This window comes from Cornus florida, unplaced genomic scaffold (assembly GCF_030987335.1).
Source record: "Cornus florida cultivar Cherokee Brave unplaced genomic scaffold, ASM3098733v1 CherokeeBrave_3.0.0_Hap2_Chr09, whole genome shotgun sequence".
NCBI lineage: Eukaryota > Viridiplantae > Streptophyta > Magnoliopsida > Cornales > Cornaceae > Cornus > Cornus florida.
Window position 1 is genome coordinate 87,306,707 of NW_026775579.1, and position 17,673 is coordinate 87,324,379.

Sequence of the window (17,673 nt, forward strand, 5' to 3'; positions counted from 1 at the left end):
TCTATATCCACTATGTCACATATATAACCCAGAAAAAAAAATCAGAAAATTTTGAAATTAGACCGATCTAATTGAAGAGAGAGAAAGTCTCGTTGAAGAGTAAAAATCTATTCGAAAATTAAGAACAAGTGTCACAACTTGAACCATAAACATCTAGGGTTGATCCCAAATTTTACTATTGAAGAGAAAATAAAAAAGAATGGAAAAATCAGACCATATCTAATTAAAGATATGGTATATGTATAAACATGTAAATAGTACATATAAAGAGGGAGAAAATGTTGTGTAAAAAAAATTTGGATTTATAAGATACTCCCTAATCATTTGTCATGCTTGTTGCAATAGATTTGATTTTCTTCACATATTTTCTCACTCACGCTCCTTTCAAGCTCCTTCCAAATTCAATAGTTTCTTAATTGACATCTGGTATTTTGAAATTATATAATTCGAAGGATATTTTGGTATTTTAGACTAAGAGTTTGGACAGTGTTTTGGACTTTAATAATTATTATTAATGTATTTGTAATTATTTTGTTTAATTTAGTCAAATTGAAAAATAAACTTTAAAAGTAGACTATTTTTGTTATTTAAGGATATTACTTTTATGTAGTTTTTCCCAAAATATAATAAAGAAAAATGGCCGATAAATCCGGGACGTCACAATATTGCAAACTAGTGTATGAGAATTGATGCAAGGTGGAAATTAGGTGCATAATTGGTGAAGACAGAATTTAGAGGCCACGGTTCAGTCTACAGAAAACAAATGACTATTATTCAAGCAAGGAACTTTTGCAAAAGATAAATTAGGAGAGTAAATTAGTCTACCTTTTAAGTAAGTACAATCATCTGATTTAGACATTCCATATAAAAAAGTAATGATAAGGAGTTTTATGGTCAAATTTGTCCAAACTAATTATATGTGAGTTGAGAGTATAAAAAATATTACCAACATATTAAATCATATATAACTACGAATAATATATAGCCATTTAATTCTTCGAGTAAGTAGGTCAACTAAATTTAAAGATTAATTGATATTCCTCAACGTAGTCATCACTAAAAGACATCAATAATACAATGACAATGTATTAAATAAATATGATTTTATGGTATGTGATTTGGACAATATTAATTTTTTTTTTTTTAAAGAATAATTAAATAAGTACTTAATTACTCCAATAAGTGAGTTGGCCATCAGAATTTAAAAGAATAATTGGATCTTACTTGCAAACTTTTTGAACAAAAACATAAATTGGGAGATTAAATTGTGATTTTGTTTGACCAAGGAATTAAATTTGGAGAATAAAATACTTTTTTTTTTTAATAATTTAAAGGAAGGATAATCACATATTAAATTGCATAACATGATATGTTTCCTTAAGGATTTTGTAGCCCAGTGGACCAGTGGTAGATCATCAACCTCCCAGAGTGGGTGTGAGCATCTTGCCAGTGACAAAAATAACAACAACAACAACAACAACAACAACAACATGATATGTTCCATAATTGTTAATGATAAAAGAACCGAACCAAATAATTGAATAAAAGGTCGAACTTAACGTGGCTTCAGCTTTAGTTGGGTTAAAAGCTGCCTCAAAACCAGATGGTAGTTCGGTTCTTCCAGCCGCGTCATACTCATCTTTTTCGAAGTCTCTTGAATACCATTTCGTTTGAGTCAAAAAACTAGAAGTGGTGGACTTTCTTCCTCAGCCACCTCTGTAATAGGCATACATGAGAGAAGCATTCACCTAGGATAATCCTCTACTTTATGACTTGATTCATTAATATTTTATTAGTCAAACTTCCAGCTTCTTCCCTCACTCGAGTGACTTCGTGATTCCTTTGACCGAGAGATGCACCTCTCCGAGCAAGGGTCTATGAACCAGAGGGCGATTGTTCCAGGGTTCTCACCAGAATATCATAAGAATGAAAGTGGAATTCCGAAATTGATAGAGTAGAGAGACCCGTTAAATCATCACAGATAATCAAGAATCTCAGGTCCCATTGGACCATATTTGAGAAGGTATTCTAGCCGAATATTCAGCCACGTCAGATTATTTTTTTAAAACATAACTCCTATCTCTTCCCTTCTCTCTCCTCTAATTCTCTATTTTTCTTTTGTATTCAATTTTATCTTTGATTTTGGTTTTGTCTCTCTTTTTGATTTCGCAAAATTGAAGATAAAATAAAACAAAATTAAATTTCTTCATGTTTTGCAAATACAGAAGCACAAAACAAAAACAGAACAAAAAAGTAAAAGAAAATAAAAGCTACAACTGTTGTTTCTCTTCTTCAGATTTTGTATCATAAAAATCAAATAGAAACTTTGAGAAGATTCATCGTTTCTCTTTTGTGGGTTAATGTTTATTTATTTATTTATTTTTTATTTCATAAGAGATTAATGTGTTTTGTAATAGCAACTCTTGTGTGGATATTTACTTACCAAAAAAAAAAAATCTTTTGTTTCATCTGGAATTGGAAAGATTTATTCTTGGAAGATTTATGAATAGAGAAAAGTAGGTGATCTTGAAAAATGGGCGAGAATAAAGAATTTTGGAGGATAGAGAAACGAATAGGAAGAGAGAAAAAAGATAAATTGGGAGAGTAAAGATCGATGATAAGGACTTAGGTGATGAAATTATTTGACGTGGACAAAGTCACGTAAGATTCAGTATTTATTTCGGTAGAAACATTCGGTTTCTCTATCATCGCTCAAAATTAAATTGGGTATTGCCTAATTTTTACTTTTGGACATGTGTTTTAAATCTTAACTTTTGTTTATAGACACTTATTTTAAATCTATTGAACCACATCAGCAGGTTGGATGAAGTTGGATCCAAGCATTGCTCTACGATTTTATGGTATGTGTTTTGGATAACATTATAATAAAATAAAATAAAAATAATAAAGTACTTAATTACTCTCACGGTCAATTGAATTTAAAATGGAGTTGGACCTCACTAGCCTTTCTATTTGAACAAAATACTTAAATTCCGAGAGTAAAATACTTTAATTTTTGAACTAGTATCGATTTGGACAATCTAAACACCGATACTAATTATCTAAGAAAATTATGTAGACCTGCAAATAATATATGTATATATGGCCAGTTAATAATTGGATTATGTTGGTCAACTAAATTTAAAGCACCTTGTGATTCTGATGGACCAAAGAATAATTAAATTCCGAGAATAAAATGCTCTACTTTTTAAACATGGATGATTAGCATTTTCCATCATTGTTACACACACACACACACACATATATATATATACACACAAGATAGCAAACACAGGTAGCATCCCATCACAACTTCATAATCCCTTTCTTTTCTCTCCCCGAGATGGTTTTCTTTAACAACTGTCCAATGTTGTTTGCATTGTTCACTATTATCATATGGAATGGGCTTGTCTTCTCTGCTCCCCTTGATCAAAGCATAGATAGTTTTCTTTCTCCGAAAGTTACAGTTACCATTTCCAACAACCTCGCACAAGGGATTAATTTAAACCTCCATTGTAAATCAAAGGACGATGACCTTGGCCTTCACGTGCTGCCTTTCGGAAACTCCTATCAATGGGGATTCCACCTGAATATTTGGGGAACTACACTTTTTTTTTGCAGGATGTCATGGCAAAATGTGGAGGGGAGTTTCGACGTGTTCGATGCTAAAAGGAATGGACGTCTTTGCAGAAAGTGTGCTTGGTCCGTGGAAAAAGATGGATTGCATGCATACTATAAAGGTGGTTACCAGAGATTTTTACCGTGGCCGGGGTCAAACACCAACAATACCAGAGACTGATGATGATGAGAATAAGCATTGAAGCTAGTACTCCAACTTCTTATAATGAAAGAAAATTTTTAATAGCTAGAGTAATTCTATATTGTTCATCTTAATTAATAAACTACAATAATGGCTTCAATTCATTCATCTACAAATTATTATTATTATTTTTTTGGTCGGTTGTTGTTGTTGTTTTAGTTCCTGTATGATCACAATTTCAACCCCTCTCTCTCTCTCTGAATCTCTCTCTCTCTCTATATATAGATTTCTTAATATCCTTAAAGCTATGTTCAATTCCTCAATTCCATGTAACCTCACATAACATAAAAAATCCTTTATGATTTGTTAATGAATTAATTTAACACAATTCTTGATATTCACTTTGTAAACCCAATTTCTCTTATAAACTCTAACTCTGCTTTCGTGTATTACTCTCTTTTTTTTCTTTTCTTTTCTTTTTTTCTATGGTCTTGTTATAGTAATGGATGCCACATATTAGATGTACATTCTTAGTATTATAAGTATTTAAGAAATATACAGATACTGTATTATCTTTTTTTAAATTACTAAGTTATCATTTTATGTTTAAGTATGTATAAATTATGTATCCTACTAAGTTGTAAGATTTTTGAAAGCTTAAGAAATTGTGTTTTAAATGCCTTTTATAAAAGGAAAAGTGAACTACTAGATAAAGGTAGTACAAGGAAACTATAAGTGGAAATTTTAAAAGATTTTGGAATCAAAATTCTAAATTTTTAATACAAAATTATCATTAATATCTATAAATAATTATCTTTAATAGATTTTTGAGAGGATCAATTTTAATTTTTCTATACAAAATTACCATAATAACTATATATAATTACTATTAACTCCTTCCCTCAAATTACCATTAATAATTATAAATAATTACTATTAACTCCTTCCATCGCTCCTCACGAGAAATTAAGTAGTATCTCAGGGGTAATGGTCACTATCATCCTAATCACAAATGCATCTGTATTGTAATGACCTCCTCTACTACATGGTATGATATTTTTCACTTTGGACCTGAGCCCGCACGGTTTTGCTCTTGGTTTCACCCCAAAATGCCTCATACCAATTGGAGATGACATACTTACATATAAACACTTCACCTTTCTTCTACCCAGGTGATGTGGGACTGTACACTTGTAGCTCGTCAATGTGGCAGCCTGTCAATGTGGTAGCCTGTCAGTATCTCTCGCACCCGCCCACGACACACCCACCCACAAGGTCATCACATACATCATCCTTATAATATATTGTATATAATCTATTTTTTACATTTATTTTAAATAATATATTTTTTACATTAATTTTACAAAATTATTTAATCTACAATATAGATTATTTGGTAGATTATTTACATTTATTATTATTTTTTTTTTCAAATTCTACTCTACGAGGTGTCAATAGTCAAGACTGTCCGTGTTTCACACCTGATCACTCCTCAAGGTGTTTTTGTCCCCAACTTCAATTATAAACTTCAAGCAAAAGAAGGCCTTTTGCGTACTAAATTCATACCCAAAAATAAATAAATACAAATAAAATAAAAAAATCCAACCCCTAGTAATACCGTAACAAAGTGATGACATATATGGTTATAAATGGGATAACAGATGCTAAAATGCAATTCCATGTGAAGTTGTGTCACGGAAATGCACTTCGGGGTGCAGAAAGAAATGTTAGAATAGAAGAACCGATCTAAATCGAATTGAATTGGTTTTTCGGTTCTGATTCTTCTAACTATTCCAATTTTAAAATTGAAAAATTTTTAAATTTTGGTTCGGTTTAGATTAGTAGATACATGGTAGAACACTCCAAAGTTCACGAAACAACTACATTAAAATTACAATTCACAACTATAATTTCATTATAATACATTATATTATAATTACAATTAGTCAGTATATTTATTATATTCCAATTTACAATTTGAGATCACCACATTTGTTGTTTTGGTATGCCAGAGGCAGTGCAAATTTTTTTTTTTTTTTTGGAGAATGGTTAAGCAAAAAATATATATATAACAAATTTACAAGGCCAGATTGGCCCAAGCAGCCCAAAGAGTACAGTTCTACCAAAACAAGGCCCACGGCATGAACAGAAACATATGACAATCCAAAAAAATCTCATCCTACCATGTATATATGATTATTTAGACACTCAATCAATATATACATGTGAGTCACTCATAGTAGATCTGTTAAAATTGGCAAATGCATCTACATCATCCTAGTCACCACTAAGACTAGTAGGTGCAGGTGAACAGCACATATTATCACTCCTAATAAAAATCTAACAAATCATCTCGTAGAGAGCAATTTTTATTAGATGATCGATGGGATTGTATATTCAATGAATGTATGATGAATTTTTTTTGGCTGAATATTAATGACATGGCACGTCGGGCTAACCTAATGTCTTATCTAACAAGATAATGGATAAGTTATTTACATGTACATGTTCAACTTATAGACTCCACCTAGACATTTTTTTTTTTTTTTTTGGGTCGTGTACACACCCACACACACACATATATATATATTTATTACAGGAAAAGGAAAATATTTTAATTGAACTCTTTTTTTCTTTTTTTCCCCCAAAAGGTAACTCTAATTGAACTTCACACACTGATAAAATTACACATATATATTCATTAATATAAAATACAAATTAAAGGCTAAGTTTTTTTATTTTTTATTTTGAAATTTAGAAATGACACTTATCATTTTATTTTATTTTTTGAACGGTAACACTTACTTTTGATTCTACTGGGCTCCTTAATGAATTTCGTAAAAAAACTGATGAACCTCACTTTTGATTCTGTTTGACAAAGTAATTATAAAATCCAAAGAGTAAAAATGCTATGCTTTTTAAAGAAAGATGATCACATATTATATTACATAACATCATCATGTTCCATCATTTTTACATATATCAGATTGCAAACACAACAACATCTCATCACAATTTTAAAATTGCTGTCTTTCTTTTTTTTTTTGAAAAGTAAGATGCGAATAGATTAAATGACGAAATGATACAGGATTGACAAGTTAGCCACGGCTAACCCGAAACCAAAACAAGGCTCAAGAGAAGCCACAAGGCCCAAAAGCAAATAAGAACTAACTCAGCCCACAGGCAACAAGAACAGTTGTAATCAAACACATTCATACAAAGATGATAGCAGTGGAGGAACATCTCCTTGTGAAGGATCTCAATCTGGAGGCTCTGGTGGTGGCCTTAGAACGCAGGATGGAAGATCCCATTCCACAGTAAGCCGTCTGGTGTGGATTGATTCAGTAAATGTTGAGGACATGAGCTTCAATCGAACAGGTTCTAATGTCATATGAAGTAGTGAATTAGCTGATAGCCTCTTCTTCTTGAAAAGCCTCTTGTTTCGTTCAGTCCACACATTATAAACCAGAGAAGAGAGAGCAAATTTGGATACAGAATTACACTGAGCTTGATTGTTGCCTCGCCAGTGATGAGCAGCCCAATGTACTAATTCAGACCAATTTGAGGGCAAGATGTAGAACCCACAACGTGCTTGCAGAAAGTTCCACAAGGGTTTAACATAGGGACAGCTGAAGAAGAGATGGTTGTGTGATTCCATGTCATTGTTGCATAAGAGGCAAATGGTGGTATTAAGGTAGGCTACACATCTTCTATTGAGAGTTGGCAGGCGATTCTGGATTGCAACCCAAAGTGTAAATGAATGTTTAGGAATTGAGAGCTTGGACCAAACCAGATGAGACCAGAGCTGACAAGGCAAGTTCTGATTGATGGTTTTAAGTGTAGAAGCAATTGTGAATTTCCCATTTGGTGAAGGTGTTGGGATTTATATGCCCTGGCATAGCAAATTCCTATCTGGATTATAGTGACATATGTTCCTGACATATCTGAAATATTTATGATTTATATAATTGGTGAATTCAATGTATTATGTTTCGATTCACTATGAAATTGATAGTGTCCCTGTGATTACGAGAAATATTTATATATATGTATGTGATGGCAATCAATGTATGATATATAAATAGTAATTATAAATTGTTCATAGTCGGTAATTATGGATAGACTCATAATTAATTAAGACTTGAATTGGATCCGCGTTAGGTTGAGATATATTGCGAGAGCCGTCGTATGCAATTGCTTCCTATCACCGTCATAGCATTTGACTCTTAAGCACGAGAAAATTATAGACTCTTGTATTAATTAATAATTACTTTGATTTGTTCGACGGATTTTTCGGGATCCTTAGACCGACACTTTGGGTAGTTATGTAATTAATAGTTAGAGGGTTATATTTTCAATATTTGCATCATTGCTACTTGTATTTATTTTGTATTGATTATGGTTGATCACAAAGTAAATTCGAAGGCCTTCGAATGTTTTTAGACAAAATGATTTATTATATATTTATTTATTTAAATTATTATTTTTTTGTCAAACAAATGTTTTATTGTGATCAAGCCAGAAATAATCAAAGGTACCAAAATAAATATATTAATTAAGTAGTCGGATTGATGGCATTATTTATCCGATAACTAATTATGCATAGAGGGGTCAAAGTGCAACATTGACTTAGAGGTTATTTATTATTTAATTGGAGTTCAACTAATTTCTTTTAGTGGAGTAGAAATTAATTTATGAATTAATTTAATTGGGTCCATGGACTAGGCCAATTATTAATTCATTGTAGCCAATAAAAATAATAAGCCCAAAGGATTCTCACTCATAGCCCAACTTGATATTGGAATCATATTAGATTTGAGATATCGGAATTAAAGATTGAGAACGATTTATAGTTTCCTTTTCCTTATCTTTATGTTGCCTATATATATACATGGTCTATGTATATTTTGGGGGGTAATTTTTATGAGAAGGAAAAAGGAATAAATTTTCTCTCTCTAGAAAATTAGGGTTAGTGTTCTCATCTAATGGAGGCTCCCACAAGCCTAGTTTTCCAAGGTCATTCATGGAGGCTTATGAGTGATTCCTAAAGGCAAGACCATTACCAAGAAGATGGAGATCCATGGAAAAGGTGTCTAGCAAAAGGTATCTACAATAAGTGAGAACATTCACTTTAAAGGAGAGATATAAGGTTTTCTCAAACCTTGATGTAAGTATTCAATCTTTTATTGAATGGGACATCATATTTTATTTTTGTATAAAACTTGTCTCTATGTAATGAATCAAGATCTATGAATCAAAATCCCTCAAAAAGTTTTTAAAACTAGCACGTTTTCCAACAGTGGTATCAGAGTATGGTTTGATTCATTACTAGAGATCATATTTTTATCAAAATTCATCATTCATGGATCCAAAATTATATTCATATATATTTTTTTATTGATGTATGTTGATGTATGATTTAATATGTTGATATATATTGATAGATAATGATGTATGTATAATTGTGAATGGATGATGATTTGTGTTTGGGCCATGGATGAAGCTTATAGGTTCATTGAATGTAATTTTATCTTTGGATGAATGTAATTAAGGTTTTGATTTAGCCGTTTGAAAGTTCGATGATGTAATTTATTTTTTCCATTGTATTTCAAGTTGTAAATATTTTTAAAGCCATGTAATATTCATCAAAGGATGCTATGAAGCTTCAAAAAGGTTCAAAATGGTTAAATTATGCTTCAGTAATTTTCTGGAATTTTTTTGAATTTTTTGGAATTTTTCTGGAATTTTTTGAGGCTTAATTTAATTTTCTGGGAATTTTTCTGGAATTTTTGGCGTTTTTCCGGTGGCCGGAGCATCGCTGGCGGCGAGAAGAGGCGTCGGAAGAGGCTGGAATCAGATGTGGTGCATAGAGGGTGAGCCTGGCGCGTGAGGAACACGCGTCAGGAGGTGGCATTTGCATCACATGCTGGCGCGTGCATTGCACGCGCCAGCCAAAGTTGTATTACCTCTACGCGCGTGAAGGAGCGTGGAGGCGCGTCCCACGCGCCCTAAGCGCGTGCCAGCGCGTGGGGGCACGTGCCTTCACCTGCTGCATGTCCCAGGCGCGTGTGGGCCCTTCCGGGCGCGTTCCAAACGCTATTTTGCTTCTCCAGACGCGTACCAACTTCCTACAGGTGTTTACAAGTGGTTGGAGGACGTCCGTACAATACTTAGAGCAATTAAATGTTAAAAGCATAATCCATTGGCCATTTAAATTGCTTCTGTCTATGGTTTATTTATTTTTCTAATGCATGGAATAATTAATTGTTGATAATTATTGTTCATGCATTGGATCCATGATATTTTATTAAATGACTTGATTTATATTTAATTAAATTATGAAAATTAATTGGATTTGATTAATAATTAATTTGAGGGCACTTATTGGGAAACGAAAAATTATTTTTGAAAATTATTTTTAAAAAAATGTGCCTCAAATTAAATATTAGTGAATCATTTAAAGTCCAAATATTTTCTAAATTTAATTGGATTAAAATCAAGACGTTTTGCATGCATTATATCATGTAAATGAATAAAATGAAAACCCTAATTATGAATGATTAAAAATTGAGTGGGAGTGGGGATTTTTATACATTGCCCCATGGCCTTCGTTATTAACACCATTGTAATTAGGTCTTCAAAAATAAAGCCCCACGCATGATTTGAAGAGTCTTAAAATTACAAGAATGGTTATCTCATGAAAATAATAATATTAAATGTTCATTATAATTAAATCTTTAAAAATAAGGCCCTACGCATGATTTAAAGAGTCTAGATTATAATGGCAAGATATTTAATATTTTATTTTTCATTAGAGCATTAATAACGTTACACACTTAATCTAAAATCAATAGTGTTAGCTCCCCAACGGAGTGGTCTATACTAGGTGATTTTAGAAAGGCTAAACATAATCGGAAATCATTTCATATAGATAAACAAGACATTGTCTTAAGAGATATGGAAATGATGGGATTTGCCCGCCAATAGCAATAATGAACTTCGCCAACCGAATAAATTATTGGCGTATTGGTTATCCGATTTTTCATGCAGTGGTTAAGGGACCCACATATTATTATTTTAATGGAAGTGCTCACCTAATAGCAAATGAATCTCTACAATAATAATAATGAACTCCTCCAACTGGATAAGTTATTGACATATTGATTGGTTGATTTATTATGCTACAGAGTTGAGGGACCCGCATTAATTAAAAGGGATTGTTCACCAAGAATGATAATGATCTCTTGTTCGAATGAGATTTATTATATTATGTGGTTAACAAACTCATTTTAATTTTAAATATGCATGACAATATTAATAATTCACCTTACATATTGTATGAATGCATTTATATTCAGATTAATTATGTATAATCCAGTTTATCTGCTTGCTTACATATTCAATGTAACTGGACCTCATTTATAATGACTGGAAAAGGAACTTAGATATTTTATTCACAACGTAAGGGTACAAAATGTATTGAATACTCCTATACCTAATTTCTTTACTTTAAGATACTTAATGAGATGTTTTAGTGAGATTAGATAGGGCGTATGCCTACGTACTATGTCAGACTTGAACAATATCAAGATAGCCTAAGGAACTCCAGTATGAAATCGAATTTTGGAAAATGATTGTTTATTATTTAAAAATTAGCTGGAGATCAAAAGGGCTGACTTGAGTGGTAAGTTTCAAGTTGACATGATTATTGCCTTGTTACCAAACTCATTCGATTCTGTTAGAGTGAACTAAATAAGGAATCAGTTTGAGTTCACACTCGCTGATATTCTTATAGAATTGGTAACAGATGAAGGGATAATCAAGAGTATGGGCGTTCCTATGAATCTAACCTAGTCTATACTATCTTCTTCTAGGCCCAAGTAGATGGGCAAAGCAAAGAAGAAAGATGATAATAGGACTAGGCTAGCACAAAACATAGGTATCTAAAAGGTTAAAGGGAATAAAGCAGTGTATGTTGAGGGCGAATGAAACTGTTTCTTTTGCCACTAACTAAAACACTATAGGACGAACTGTCTAAGCAATGACGTGGCATAGGAAAATAAATATTTAATCATTGAGCCATGTTATGTGGTTGCATCTATTAATTCCTGATGGATAGATTCTGAAGCCACTAAACATGTTTGCAATTCATCGTAAGGATTTCAGGAATCCAGAAGCCTTGATGATATGGATATATATTTATCTTTTGACCTGACGCCAAGGTTGTAATTAGGTCAGTGGGAGTATTACATCTAAAATTAGAGAGTATGAGGATATTAGTATTAGAGAACTATCTTTATACACAGAAGTTAGACGCAATCTAATTTTTGTTTCACTTGTGGTTTATAAAAACTGTGTTGTTATTTTGTAAAACTAGTTTTATAAAATTGAATAGATATGCGATTGCTTCTAGTGCATTGAAAGATGGTTAATATACTATAATCACAAACTCTTAAGATTTGCAGGATGTAGAAACTAATGTTGCATCTTCTAGATTGAATGTTAAGAGAAAAATTGTTATTCCTGACTCATTGTATTTTTAATGTCTATTTTTGGGTTGTTATCAATCAAAATGAGATTCAAAGATTGGTCAAAGAAGGTTAATTACCTAGTGAGGCAGGGGAGCCTAAACCAAACTTGTGAACCCTGTTTTGAAGGATAGATAACTCTTAGGGCTTAATCAGCCAGATGAAATAGACATAAAGGACAATTGGAGTCGGTACACACTGACACGTGTGGTCTTATGAACATCCAAGCAAGATTACTCACGTTTTGGATAAGTTTATCTGATGCAACACAAGTCTTAAACTCTTGGTATATTCTGAGAAGGTTAAGACTGATGTGGAGCACATATTAGGTAAACTTATCAAGACACTTCGATCTGATCGAGGATATAAGTATTTCTTGGGATAGTGCAAAGACTATATGGTCAATGAGGGTATTATGTACTAGTTTCCGCAATTGACGCTAAATGCATTTAGGTGTCAAATAGGAATAATAGAATTCCACTTAACATGGTTAGATCTATGATCAGTTATGCCACATTATCTCTTTCATTTAAGAGTCTAGCGTTAATGACATCGATGCGCATTATGAACTGCATTCCATCTTAGTCTGTCTCAAGGATACCGTTGAGCTGTGTTTTTGACTAAATCTTAGTTTGAATCACATGCACGTATGGGGTAGTCTTGCACATGTGCGTTTGATATGGACAAGTAAGTTGGAAGCAGATCATAGGCATGCTAGATTTGATAGCTACTCTTAAATCACTAGGATGGATTATTTTATGATCTCAAAGATAAAAGTTGATTGTTTACACTCACTGTTTATCTATAGGAGAATCATATTATGAATTACACACCTAGTAGCATAATGTTAGAGAATATGGTATGAGTACCAGATGTATCACATGTGAACACACTTATTATAGAGATTGAGAATAATATATCAATTCCCTATTGATGCGTCAACATCATCTAGTACACAGATTCCTACATCGGTACATTAATGTAGTGGGAGGATTATCATCCAACTGACAAAATCATGTTTTTAGGTGAGACCATTATGGATATCCCTGTTAAACATGAGTTGGACCCAGTAAGCTACACGGAAGCGTGAACCGATATGGATACAGATCATTTTGGCGAGTTACTATGAAATCAGAGTTGGAATCTATGTATTCTAATAAATTCTGGGATCTTGTAGAACTTTCTAGTATGGTGATACCTATGGAAGGCAAGTTAATCTACAAAAAGATACCAGAAGATTTCTTAGTGAATAAATCATGAGTGTACAAGGGAATATCATTATTTTTCTTAATTCTATATATTGATGACATCCTACTCATTTATAATGACGTGGAAGTTTTGTCATCAATAAAAAGGTAGTTGTTCAATTACTTTTAAATGAAGAATTTTCAAGATGTAAGCTATATTCCTAGGATCAAGCTTTTGCAAGATCAGGTTAAAAGGAAAATAGGCTTATCTTAATAATCCTACATTGATAAAGTTTTGACCAGGTTTGGTATGCATAACTCAAAGAATGAGTTCTTGCTTTATTGATATGGATTGCTCTCTCTAGTAAGTAGTTTTTCAAGACTATCAAATAAGATTGAGCAAATGAGACTGGAACAATATGCTTCGGCATATGAGAGTCTCATATATGTTATAGTCTATACCAAACAGGACATCCGCTACATAGTAAGGATAATTAGTAAAGATCAGTCCAATACTGGACTTGACAACTGATCTGTTGTGAAAAATATCATTAAGTACCTAAGGAAAATCAATGATATCATACTCATTTATGGATGTAATGATATGGTCCTAGTCAGGTATGCTAGTTCTGATTTTCAATCAGAAGTAGATACTATGAGGTTCATGACTTAGTGTATGTTCACTTAATGGAAGAGAAATCAGTTGGTAGATTGTTAAGCAGATTTCAACTGTTGACTCAAACCTGCAGGTGGAATATATTGCAGCCTTAAAGGCGGCAAAATAAGCCTATTGGTTTGATCTCACTGATTTAGAAGTTGTAGAGCATACTAGCCTGCCTATCGAACTATATTGCGACAATAGTGCAGAAGTAGTCCAAACCAATGACCCAAGGTTCCATAGATGAACAAAATACACTGATAGGAAGTATCATGTTCTACATGATATTGTCCGGCAGGAAAATGTACTTGTGGCTAGAACATTGCATTGGAACACAACTTTGTTGATCCATTAACAAAGGTGTCGTCGATCAATAGTTTTGATCAATACCTGGATAACATTGGAGTTAGATGCAATTTGAATTGGCTATGAGGGCAAGTGGGAGCTGTTGGGATTTATATGCCCTGGCATAGCAAATTCCTATCTGGATTATAGTGACATATGTTCCTGACATATCTAAAATATTTATGATTTATATAATTGGTGAATTCAATGTATTATGTTTCGATTCACTATGAAATTGATAGTGTCCCTGTGATTACGAGAAATATTTATATATATGTATGTGATGGCAATCAATGCATGATATATAAATAGTAATTATAAATTGTTCATAGTCGGCAATTATGGATGGACTCATAATTAATTAAGACTTGAACTGGATCCGCGTTAGGTTGAGATATATTGCGAGAGCCGTCGTATGCAATTGCTCCCTATCACCGTCATAGCATTTGACTCTTAAGCACGAGAAAATTATAGACTCTTGTATTAATTAATAATTACTTTGATTTGTTCGACGGATTCTTCGGGATCCTTAGACCGACACTTTGGGTAATTATGTAATTAATAGTTAGAGGGTTATATTTTCAATATTTGCATCATTGCTACTTGTATTTATTTTGTATTGATTATGGTTGATCACAAAGTAAATTCGAAGGCCTTCGTATGTTTTTAGACAAAATGATTTATTATATATTTATTTATTTAAATTATTATTTTTTTGTCAAACAAATGTTTTATTGTGATCAAGTCAGAAATAATCAAAAGTACCAAAATAAATATATTAATTAAGTAGTCGGATTGATGGCATTATTTATCCGATAACTAATTATGCATAGAGGGGTCAAAGTGCAACATTGACTTAGAGGTTATTTATTATTTAATTGGAGTTCAATTAATTTCTTTTAGTAGAGTAGAAATTAATTTATGAATTAATTTAATTGGGTCCATGGACTAGGCCAATTATTAATTCATTGTAGCCAATAAAAATAATAAGCCCAAAGGATTCTCACTCATAGCCCAACTTGATATTGGAATCATATTAGATTTGAGATATGTGAATTAGAGATTGAGAATGATTTATAGTTTCCTTTTCCTTATCTTTATGTTGTCTATATATATACATGGTCTATGTATATTTTGGGGAGTAATTTGTATGAGAAGGAAAAAGGAATAAATTTTCTCTCTCTAGAAAATTAGGATTAGTGTTCTCATCTAATGGAGGCTCCCACAAGCCTAGTTTTCCAAGGTCATTCATGGAGGCTTATTAGTGATTCCTAAAGGCAAGACCATTACCAAGAAGATGGAGATCCATGGAAAAGGTGTCTAGCAAAAGGGATCTACAATAAGTGAGAACATTCACTTTAAAGGAGAGATCTAAGGTTTTCTCAAACCTTGATATAAGTATTCAATCTTTTATTGAATGGGACATCATATTTTATTTTTGCATAAAACTTGTCTCTATGTAATGAATCAAGATCTATGAATCAAAATCCCTCAAAAAGTTTTTAAAACTAGCACGTTTTCCAACAGAAGGAATCCAAATGAACCTGTCTTTCTTTTGTGGTACTGGTGTGGGAAGTAATGTTATAGGTAGTAATTGTGGTAGGATATCAGTGATGGAGGAAGGAAATGACCAATTGGAGCCAGAAATGAATGAACACAGCTTAGTTTTTGTATCAAGGCCTCATTGTATAAGCTGTTGTTGGGTAATAAGTAGATATAGAGGACTAAAGGAACTCCAATTGTCAAACCAGAAATTGGACAAGCTTCCATCTCCAATTTCCACCTTGACAAAAGGTTTGATAGAAGACCTAAGTTGAAGAAGCTTCCTCCAGCTCCATGAGCATTGCCCTGGGATTTTTACATCCCAAACACTCCTACCTTTAAGCAGGTATGTGCTGATCCATTGAACCCATAACATTTCCGCAAATGTCTGATGTTGCTTCTTTTCTTTATTGTTCTATGGAATGGGGTTGTCATCTATGTTCCCCTTGATGCAACTGTTGATGCTACTTAAGATTACTCGGAATTTCCAGATTTTTATGAGGCTTAATTTTGTTTACAACTTCCTAGGAGAGGGAATAAATCTCAACCTTCGTTGTAAATTGAAGGACGATGATTTTGATAATCATGTGCTGCCTTACAGAGACTCATTTGTATCAAGAAGAGATGCTGGTAAATGCGAATCATGTCTTTGGATATTGAAGTGCACGGGGAGTGATTTTTTAATTTTTTTAGCACCAAATCTCATCAAGTAATGTTACTCGATGTAGCAGTAGCATCAATGATCATAATCACTAAAAAGGGCGGTTCTAATATACAGTTAGGAGCATAAATATTATGTTTCTAAAGGGCATGGCATAAGAACATCCTTAAATTTCTTTGAACTTTGGCTTATGCAATATCACAGAGGACAACCTGCAAACTACATTTTCAAAGAAAAATGCTAACATCATCCATTTTCTTTCTTCCTTCCTAAGTAGATATTGGATATGTCGGGCATATTCGCATCACATCATTGGTCGATCTTTAACTCTGGATTCAGCAACCTACCCGTGGATTATCCACAGTTCGTGTTTTCAACAACCTATCACATGACATAAATCTCGGTGTTCATTGTAAGTCAGAAACGATGATCTGGGTTACCATTCGTTGACTTTTGGGAGCTCCTTTGAATGGAAATTTCGTATCAAGATACTTTTGGGGCATACTGCACTATTTTTTTTTTTTGTGACCGGGACACTTTTGATGTCTACACTGCGAGAAGGGACTTAAATAAATGCACAGAATGTGTTTGGAGAGTGAAAAAGATGGGGTGCATGGATATAGTGGTAAACTGGTGTTGATGGTGGTTCGTGAGCAGGACGAGGAGATCGTTCCACGTAAGCCAAGAAATCTGAGATCAGTATTTAAGTGGAGATTTAAGCAACACAAGGGATTCTCTAGGTATGGAGATTAAGAAAGGGAAGGCCGACCTCGGTACCATGTAAACTCGAGCTTATCAGAGGATAGCAATTAATGTAGTGGTTGTGTCCTCTTAAAGGCTGATTAACACCCCTATTTATAGTGTTTACTTCCTCGGTTAATGTCTTTTAGTCCTTTGGCTGAGCCCGCTCTTACCCAAAGGTTTGATGGTCTCTTCATCTGACAGATGAGACATTGATGGATGGGTCGCGGCGCTTTGCCCCCCGGTCAAAG

General features: G+C 33.1%; 1 protein-coding gene across 1 annotated transcript; it reads right to left on the reverse strand.

Moving 5' to 3' along the window:
• Positions 1–7,019: 7,019 nt before the first annotated feature.
• LOC132273095 (uncharacterized) lies at positions 7,020–7,418 on the reverse strand. Its single transcript, XM_059774127.1, has one exon. It carries the CDS (start codon positions 7,416–7,418, stop codon positions 7,020–7,022), a length of 399 nt encoding a protein of 132 aa, XP_059630110.1.
• Between the last annotated feature and the right edge of the window lie 10,255 nt (positions 7,419–17,673).